The sequence below is a fragment of the Oryza sativa genome, chromosome 4 (assembly GCF_034140825.1).
Source record: "Oryza sativa Japonica Group chromosome 4, ASM3414082v1".
NCBI lineage: Eukaryota > Viridiplantae > Streptophyta > Magnoliopsida > Poales > Poaceae > Oryza > Oryza sativa.
In genome coordinates, this window is record NC_089038.1 from 2,924,680 (window position 1) to 2,935,343 (window position 10,664).

General features: G+C 42.3%; 1 protein-coding gene across 1 annotated transcript; it reads left to right on the forward strand.

Annotated features, from left to right (window-relative positions):
- Positions 1-778: 778 nt before the first annotated feature.
- On the forward strand, positions 779-5,121 carry LOC4335018 (L-type lectin-domain containing receptor kinase IX.1). The gene is made up of 3 exons (XM_015780500.3): positions 779-1,720; positions 3,634-4,165; positions 4,433-5,121. The coding sequence occupies exons 1-3, from the start codon at positions 835-837 to the stop codon at positions 4,953-4,955; spliced, it is 1,941 nt and encodes a 646-aa protein (XP_015635986.1). The 5' UTR covers positions 779-834; the 3' UTR covers positions 4,956-5,121.
- The last annotated feature ends 5,543 nt before the right edge of the window (positions 5,122-10,664 follow it).

The window sequence follows — 10,664 nt, forward strand, 5'->3', positions numbered from 1 at the left end:
CTGTCGCGGGGCCGGCTCACTCCGCTGCCGCCCGCCGGAAGGGGAGGGGAGGAGGGGGAAGAGAGGGGGCCGGATCTGAGGAGAAGAGGAGGAGAAAAGAGATAAGGTGTTGAAGGGATCGAGACGAGGGATTATATCGGAGAGAAAGAAGGCTGCCAGGAAGTGCGCCGATCAGGGTTGATTTTAATTTCCGGTTGTTTAACAACTGGGACTAAATATAGATCTTTAGTCCCGATTGGTAGCACCCTCTTCCTGCGGCAGGCTGCATCCAAGATGACGACAGTGACTGCCCCAATCCCTCTCGGGTGCGGTGGGCGGTGAGGCGGACGACGGTGGAGGTAGCGGCAGTGGTGACAACATTGACTCGGGAGCTAGGGTTTCTACGGGTTGTGGGCTAGGGTTTCGATCGGTTTGGAGTTCTGAATTTTTTAAGTGGGTGCATGCAGGCCGCCTAGCCACATGCATGTCCATCTGAAAATTGATTTCTGTACTAGTGAAGTATTAAAAATTTGATAAATCGATTTATTTGATTTATTTTTAATATATATATATATATAATATTTCTTTAAAAGAACAAACCTTTTATCGGTTTGAGAGGTGTGTTCATAATAAACAAGCGAATCACAAAATCCAAACTCAGGTTATAGTAAGTACGTACCGTACCATGAGTTGTCCTGCTGTGCATATAAAACTGCCATGACTCTAAACAATTTCCCAACAAAAACGGCTTATAAAAGCACGTAGGCTCTCTATATATAGCCGATCAGCTTCCAGCTCTTCATCCCAGCTTGCATCGTTACCAATTCCACCTTCACTCGACCACTCCAACAAAACATGGACATCTCTCACCTCCTCCTACGCTTCTTCCTCCTCCTCCTCCTCCTCCTCCTCGCCTTCTCGCTCGACGATGCTCCCCATCACCATTGCACTGAAGCTGCAGCAACAACTCTTCCTCCACCACCACCACCACCATTCTCCTTCAAATTCGACTTCTCCAACACCTACACCTACCGCCTAGAAGACCTCCGATTCGAGGGCACGGCCGCCGTGCACGGCGCCACCGTCGACCTCACCTGCAACGTCGCCCAGTGCACGACGGGGCGCATGTCCTACGGCCGCGCTGTGCCACTCTGGGACAGAGCCACCAACGAGGTGGCCAGCTTCGCCACCGAGTTCGCCTTCAAGATCGTCACCCCGGACAACGTGGCCAGGGGAGACGGCATGGCCTTCTTCCTCTCCAGCTACCCCTCACGCGTCCCCCCCAACCCCAGCGGCCAGAGCTTCGGCCTCATCGCCGGCGACGCCGACCACGCCGGCGACGGCCCGGACCGGTTCATCGCCGTCGAGTTCGACACATACGATGACACCTTCGAACGGCCGAGGCCGGCCGGAGACCACATCGGCATCGATGTCAGCAGCGTCGCCGACTCGATTAACACGACGAGCTTGAACTTCAGCAGGAACGGGGCCATGAGGGCGTCCATCACCTTCGACAATGTCACCAGGATGCTGGTCGCCACCGTGCAGTTTACTGATCAGACTACTGCTTCGCGTGCTGCCCCTGTTCAGGTGAGTGCGAAACTTGGAGATCCCAGGGCGTTGCTGCCATCGGAGGTGGCCGTGGGATTTTCTACGGCGAACGGCGCAACATTCCAGCTCGATCAGATACTGTCATGGTCGTTCAACTCCACTCTTGCGTCTCCACATCCCGTAACCAAAGGTAAGCAACAGCGACTCTCTCCATACCAAAATATATAAGAAGTTTTAGAATTGGATACGGTTATTAAGAATAGGCATAGAATTAAACGGGAAGATGTTGTGATTGGTTGAGAAGTAGAGGTAAGTGAGAAAAATAAATGTTGGAGGGTTCTGATTGGTTGGGAAGAGAATGCTGATGGAAAAATTGTTATATTTTGGGACGGATGAAGTATAACTTTGAATAGTTTCAGTTTTATTTTTGGGTAAAAAAGAAAGTCGACATGTTCTTTTCTGCCAAGAAAATATTTTTTATTTTCCAAAATCTGGAAAACTAACGAATTCGTGAATTTCAAATATCTTCATTCAAAAATTCACAAATACTTTTAGCTATAGTAAGATTTAGAACAGATAGCACATTTATTTGGTATATATACAGCTTGTTTTTTATCCCGTTAAATTTGTTGTTGATTAATCCGCGGTTACATGCATTATGCCTAGGTGTGTTAGCGGCATTGATATTTGTGATCACTTGCATCCATGTTCATTTTCCACGTGATGTGCCGGTATATTGGGAATCTATTCAGCTCAGGATTATTTTTTTATTGATGCAATTTGCACTGATATTGATGCACATGCAAATGCAAGTCATTATTCCATTCCAAATTACACACGCTTTCGTGGCTTATCCATATTTTTCTGCATTTTGCTCCTACTATAGAAACCACATGTTTTACAGATGGCTAGATATAAACAAAAGGAAAATGCCACATTCTTTAGTTACGAATGCAACACTTTTTTCCAATGGCCAAATGCCTTTTTTTTCTTAGTTATCTTTATTTATTTCCTATGGAGAATGTAAGGGTAGAATTGACATTTTAAATGTTGAATTTGCATATGCAGGTGATGTGGCATGTACACGTGGCATTTAGCCTTTGCATCTGACCGAACACCATTAATTGTTGCATTTATGTATGCAGCCTTTGGAAATCAATTTCCACGCATCGAGTTTTTCTATACAAAAGAGGGGAAAATAATTTGTATATTCAAATGATTTTGTGTGAAATACATGTGCGTACAGCGTATTCAAACCCAGAACCTCCGGTTGCCCGCGTAGCCTCCATAGCATCTGACCTACAAAAGCACTTCCTACTTCAATGGACATGCTACCTGGTCACATAGAAAAAATATCATCAACAAAAAAAAATATGGATCTCGTCAAAGTCTACAACTTTTATGTATAACACTGTGTCCATCTAAGGTAGTTTAAAACTCTCTTAAAAATCAGTGATCCAAATAGATATGAAACTGCTAACGTAATTTGGAGTATGTAATTGATCTATAATTTTTAATATAAAGTTTTTATTTATCCGATTTCATAGAAAAAATTATGTAAAAAATGCACGTATGAGTGGAATCATTTTCAGAGAGACACAGTCACTCAAAACAACTGTCCCAACAAATAAGGCTATATTTATTCATTTTCAAAGAGAAGAACTTAAAACAACCGTATCTGAGAGTCAATTTTCATCTTAATAGAGTCAATTTTAAAGGTCTTCCATGACCGCGGGCCCCTGACATAGTGCATAGTAGTGTAACAAAAGAGTCGACCCACTTCAAAAAATAGTTATTTTTGTTGGTGTGCATGAACCGATTATTGGCACATGCTGGACTTAGGAATAACCAGTCCCCATTTTTAAATCCATAGGGCGACTCCCCATCATTGAATATGGTCTCACCGATCACTTATCCATTTTATATCTCTCCTCCTATGGACCTACATCTTTCAATATTCCTAGCATTGAGGTCAAATTATATAGCTACAAAGCAAATTCATTTTGCACCTCATGTTATTATCATTTATTTTCAATAACGCACATCTAGCTAATTACTAATAAATACCTGTAAATCTGTTATCATGGCACCATGGATATGCAGGTCATCACAAAAAGAAAGGGGCAGCAGGAAAGTTTGCGATTGTTGGAGCTCCCATATTTTTGCTTCTGGTGTGGTCTATCCTATCATGGTGGAAATGGAGAAGCTCAAGCCGCGACATTGACAAGAGAACTGGAGGTGTTAGGCAGTTCAAGTACAACGAGTTGGCTGCTGCAACGAATCAGTTCTCCTCTGAGAATAGGCTGATTGGAGCTGGTCCGTTCGGTGAAGGCTACAAGGGTTTCTTCAAGGAAATGGGCCGTCATGTTGCGATTAAGAAGATTTCGAAGGAGAGCAGATCAGAAGGAAGTAATAAGGACTTCTATGACGAAGTGAAAACCATCAGCAGTGCAAAGCACAAGAATCTCGTTGAACTTGTCGGTTGGTGCGTGAAGCGTAGATGGAACATGTTTGATTTCATGTGCTGGTGTAGGGAGAAGGCCCATACCATTTTCTTGGTGTATGAATTTGTGGATAACAGTAACCTCCGTGTTCACCTGCACGAGAAGGAGGCTGTGCTTCCATGGACAACGAGGTACCTGTACATCTACTTGATGAGCGATGCTGTTTAATTTCCTTTTTGAAACATGGAAGTAAATAATTAAAGTGGTATCAAAATTAAGTCTTTAACATGAGATATTTTACGTTGCTTGAGAAAGTACACTTAAAATTTTGGTACGTCGAGATACTAATAGGTACCAAGTTTTAAACTAGAAAATTTGGTACGATCCCGGTGTCTTCTTAAGGTTGTAAAATTGTCTCTTTAATTTAACATATTGTCTATGCATGTATCATCTGTCAGGTATAAAATAGTGAAGGACATTTGCGCAGCTCTGGTTCACCTCCACCATGAAAGACGTCCATTCGTCCTTCACAGAAATATCAAACCAAACAACATACTCCTGGACAAAGAGTTCAACGCCAAGCTAGCAGACTTCGGGCTGTCCAGAACTGCTGACAAGGTAGGCAAGGCCAGATACCTGGATCCAGAATGCAAAAAGACGGGAAAGTTCAAGCGCAGCTCGGATGTCTACAGCTTTGGGATTGTTCTGCTAGAGATTGCGTGCAAGAAGGATGAAAATAGCTTTGCGAAAGTGTGGAGCCGGTATCTAGAGAAGTCTCTGATGCAGGTAGCTGATGACAGGTTAAGAGGTGAGTTTGATGAGAGGCAGATGGAGCGTGTCATCATCTTGGGGTTATGGTGTTGTCAGCCCAATATTGACATGCGGCCTACCGTGCAACAAGCAATGGATTTCCTGGAGAGTGATGGGCCATTGCCTGAATTGGCTGAACCGGAGACCTCCTCAAGTAAAATTGGTAACTAAGAGTAGTATTAGTCCTGCTCTACCAGCAGGATCAGGCGAAGAACTGCTGGACTTAGTTAATAAATGCTTGGATTAATACGAGCATAATTTTTTATTGTTGTGATTCCTGCAAGTTATTGTATCTTCTACATCCATTTATGTTTCTAATCAGTTGTGTCATTGCCTACTTCGCTTTGAGATTTGGATAGATAGCAGCATTTTGGGTAAACTATGAAATAAGCCCGCCCACATACTCCCCACTACTGTGCTCTATTTATATTACCACCCTAGTTAGTGGTAGGATAAATGTGGAGGGATATTATTTTTTAAAAAATGGTCTGGAGAGGTATAAGCATCATTTAGCAATGACCAAGCTTTCACTACTACAGAAAGGGTAAAAGGTGCCGGTCGAAACCCTAGCTAATAAGTGCCGGTTTTCCGAACCGGCATTAAGGAGGCGTTTTGACCTAAAAACCGGTACCTATATGGTTTAAATAGGTGCCAGTTCTAAGCCAGATTGCAACGTAACTGTTAAATAGGTGCCGGTTTTTAGTTTAAAACCGGCACCAATACGGTCCTAATAGGCGTCGGTTCAAGCCTAAAAACTGGCACCTATTTATTGGGTCAAAAAAATTATAGTAAATTCATCCACACAACCCCAATTCCATATAAACCCAAATTTATCCCCACAGCCCCACATCCATACAGCACATTCATTCACATTCACATTCATCAACACAAATAAAAACCTACGAGCCATTAATCACAACATATAAAAACCTACAAGCCTAAGTCAAAATTCGAAAGTCCAAAATTTCCTATCTTTAAATCCTAAACATTTGCATATATAACCTAACTCAAAATATACCTAGTTTAAAATTCCTAAGTCAAAAGATTGTAAGTCTAAAATTTTTAAGTCCAAAAAATTCTAAGTCTAAATTGTGAACATTAATTTGCACATATATCCTTAGGTCAGAAATTCAAAAGTCTAAAATTCATCAGTCCAGAAAAGTATAAGTGTAAATTCTAGACATTTCCATATAATTTACATTCATATCCTCGAGTAAAGAGCAAAAGAGATATTGCTGGGACTCAGCGTGCCAGTCAACTTTAGCCTGAGACGTGCCCGTCAAACCACACGAAGGCAGCGACCGGATGTGTTACACATCCCAGGAGACTTGACTAAATCGCTAGAGCTCTATAACATCTCAAATGCTTTAAACATTTACATATATATCGTAACTGAAAAATTCCTAGGTCTAGAATATCTAAGAATTCATAAGTGCAAAAATATAAACGTGATTGTTTTTTACCTCCAACATGGGGTGAGCATATGATTTTAAAAGTTTCTTGTCCTCAAGTCATCGAGCCTATAATAGAAAGCATAAAATAGAATCCATAATAATAGTAAATATTGAAATGCATTACACATAAAGTACACTTCCATAGTTCATTCATAAAGACTAATTAAATACATTTTTTCACATAAATCTAGCTAGTTGGTTTTTCTTTTCCTAGGAGTTAATTTCTTCGTGGCTTGGTCCCGAGGGGGAGGGACAGAAGATTGCACTCGTTGTGGGACCTTGTCGATGTTGTATTCGCCACTTTTGCCCTGAAAAAACTTTGAACTCATTTTTTTAAAACTTTCACCTAAACTTAATAAACATTCATATCAAATTTAATAAAACCTTCAACTCGATTTTTTGAAATTTTCAGCTCAAATTTTATGAAATTTTCAACTCGATTGTTTAGAATCTGAGCTTGTTTAGAATCTAAAACAGAAACTTCATAGGATGGTAAATAGCAACCAAAATGGACAAAATAAAATTACACAAAATTTATCTTAGATGCCACTTGGTTTACCATACTAGACTTGCCATTTTCCTATGACGGGAACTCAGCGACCACTTCAAAATAAACTGGAGCGTCTGAACTGCCGGAGTCTAAACGACAAACAAGGCACACAATAAATACAAGCTATAAAGCTACTAAAACAGCAAAACAAACCAATTTTAATGGATTCTTGGCATTTTAACGAATTCACTGCAATTTGAATGGGTTAAAACGGAGCGCAGATTATTTAGTTATGAATTTTACAAGATACTTTGTGTTATTACTAATAACAAAAAACCTTAGTTAATTTACAGAGATTAGAGCCCAAAAGGAATGTAGGATCAAAGGATAGATTGACTGGCAAACGAGCCTCACGAGATACGGACTCAACAAGTCACTTCCACGTGACACGGGATCACCCAAATCATCAACTGAGACCGGCGAGCGGAATCGGTGGCTCTAAACGGCTCTAACTTAAGGACGATTCGGGATGGACGAACGAACGAACCACAGGGGACACCTTGTTCGAACGAACGAGCGGACGACTCAACAACGACTGCACGCTAGACACGATTCACGATAAAGCCTCGGTACGGCAAACAATAGGCTGGTAAGAACCTAGGGTTGCACCGACGGCTAGGCAACTCAACTACGGAGCTACGGCTAAAGCGGCGGCTAGGCAAAGACGCACGGCGGAGGCATGGCACGTGGCGCAACGGCAGCGGCTCGGCAGCAGCGGAGGCTAGGCGGCTCTTCTCGGTGGCGGCAGCGGCCCAGCATGGCGGCGATAGGAGCGGCGGTGCGGCGGCGGCACTTGGCAGCAACGCAGCACAACGGCTAGGGAGCGGCAGCGGCTAGGGCACGGCAATGGCTCGGCTAGGGCGCAACAGCTGCGACGCAGCTACTATGACACACGGGAACCAAATACCAACAGGAGGGAGCTTCTCACCGGGGTGCAAAACCGGCGAGGGAACACGACGACGGCGGCGGTGGTCTGGCAGCAAGCACAAGATCGATGACGGTGCGGCGCTAGAGAGGACACAACGGGCTAGGTTAGACAGCGAGACAATCGACATTGGGTTTAACCAATTCAATTGAGAGGGATAATGGATTACTGGCGACGCGAGGGCGACGACGGCGACGGTGGCGGCGCGACAGCTAGGGCAGCAGTGGTGATGGCGCGCTAGGGCGGCGGTGGCACCTAGCTAGGACGGCGGCGGCGGCGGGCTAGGGCGGCGCGGCAGCTAGGGGAGGAAAATGAAAGAAAACAGTGAGGGAACACTTAAATAGGGGAGGACTAGATTAGGAAAGGAGGAGTCCTAGAGGGAGTTGGACTAGAAGGAGGGGAGGGAGACCGACTCGGGCAAGGGGAGGGAAGGCGTGCGTGGCATGACGTGGGAGAGGGTGCGGCCGGCTGGGGGAGGGGAAGGAAAAAAGGAAACTAGGGGAGACTAGGACTTTCCCAAAAAGGAAAAACAATCCGGTGCTGTTTTAGGAAAAGAAAGGAAACAGTCCTGCGAACTGACACTGATACGGTTCGTCATGCAAAACGAAACTGCGGACTGAGAGGGAAGTGAATTGTGCACAACTCACGACCAAAGGCAAAGGAAGGAAATTATTATCTTGACACTTTTAACTTAGCAACATTGCCTCCAGTGATCGAATATTTACTCTTTAAGTCCTGTTAGTGATTTTCAGAGTAAAGAGAATTCGAAGAAAATTCTCTCTGGCAATTCCGATTATTAAATGCATTGTTAACTGGGGTTTTCTCTTGGTTAACCCAAGCAAATTCTTGAAGTCATTTTTTAGCGATTTGGAACCTAAGGGAAGGGAAAACTCCAGGTGTGACACGACGGCTAGGGTTTGACGACGTAGGAAAATAGAAAAAAGGAGGGGGTATGATGACTTATATAGGTGGAGGTGGAGTTGGATTAGGTTAGGGTGGGTTCGGCGGTAATGCGCGCAAAGAGAGGGAGGGCGCGGCGGCTTCGGCAGCCAAGTAGGAGAGGGTGCGGGCGCGCAGGCCAAGAGGGAGAGGGGGAAAGAATTATGGTGGGAGGGGGAATCCAAATAGGAAATGAGAGGGAAACGGTGCCATTTCGGGAAAGGAAAAGAATTAGGAGTCATCTTGTCATAAAAAACGAAACCGCGGCGACAAAGGGGTTGGCGGATACGAGGAACCGCGAACGAGGAGAGTGAATCGGGAATGATTCACGACCAAAGGAAAGAGAGAGGAAACAATTTTGAATTCAAATCCTGGCATTTTTCTTTAAGTTAACATTATTACTTCCTCTGCTCTGACTATTCCTTTTAAAGTCCTGCTATTGATTTAAAGCAAAAATAATTTGAAAAAAATACTCCCTGACTATTCTAATTATTAACCGTATTGTTAATTAGGGTTTTCCTCCTGGTTAAACATAGTGTTTTCTATAGACGATTTGTCAATGATTTAGAAACTTTCTCCCTAACTATTCCAATTATATTGTTAATTAGGGTATTCCTCCTGACTGTATTGCTAATTAGGGTTTTCCTCCTGGTTAATTAAACATAGTGTTTTCTATAGACGATTTGTCAATGATTTAGAAAAACTTTCTCCCTGACTATTCCAATTATATTGCTAATTAGGGTTTCCTCCTGGTTAAACATAGCGTGATTTGTCAATGATTTAGAAAAACTTTCTCCCTGACTATTCCAATTATATTGCTAATTAGGGTTTTCCTCCTGGTTAAACATAGTGTTTTCTATAGACGATTTCTCCTAGTTAAACATAGTGTTTTCTATAGATGATTTCTCCTGGTTAAACATAGTGTTTTCTATAGACGATTTATCAATGATTTAGAAACTACGGAAAAGGGAAAAACTCCGAGTGTGACCTTTTGACACGTGTGACGTGCACACGCGCCTCACGATGCGAGGCCGGAGAGCGCCCGCTTGTGTTCCCTTTGTTCTCTTCATCTCATCTCAGATGCCTGAAGTGGCCAAGAGACAATCCTCCCTTATAAGGAGGTCTCTATCTCCTAGAATAGCCAATGTGGTACTAAAGTCATCATGCATGCCATCCTATAATGTAGGATTTTGTGATTTTTCGAACAATTAATCGTTGAATGTACTAAGGCACATCCATTAATTCCAACATTAGAAACGTAGCAATACCTCCATTTTCATAAAAAGTAAAACTTCTACTTTGATCGAAATGAAAAAAAAATCCATTTGCTTCATCGAATCAGCCGAAATTGCATGTTTCCATGTTGGAATTTCTTAGTTTGGACTTTACCCTATTATATTTTTTACGTTTTTTACTCTTTTTGAGTTTTTCGTTTCTTTGTTTCGAACAGGGCCTAATGACTAGAGAACCAAATAGTCTAACACACTACATCCATCTTAAAATATAGTTCATCCATCACAAAATAATTAAACCTATTATGAGATGTGACACGAAGACTACAAATCTAGACAAAGCCCTCCGTTCTGGTTTAATACTAATTTGTATCATTATATTAGATTTGTTTATATGGCATCGAAAGAAAAAGATTTGTTTATATGGGATAGAGGGAGTAAGATATAAGGGAGTACTCTTATACTACTCGTCCCAAACTATAGCAACCTAAAACCAGATAAGATATATTCTACTATTATAAATCTGGACATGGACATGTTCAGAATCCTAGTAGTAAAATATGTCAATTAAGTTTTAGTAATTGTTTAGAGGAAGTATATATTTTAATCAGAGATTGAAATTTCGGTTTGAAAATTTTGAAATTTCGGTAATTTCGGACCCCCACGGCATGACAATATCTCAGCAGAAATTTTTGGTTTTTCTCAATTTTTTGTGAATTTAGTCAAAATTTAGTCAAATTCAGTTAAATTATGTCAAATTTTCAGAAAATTTCGGCCGAA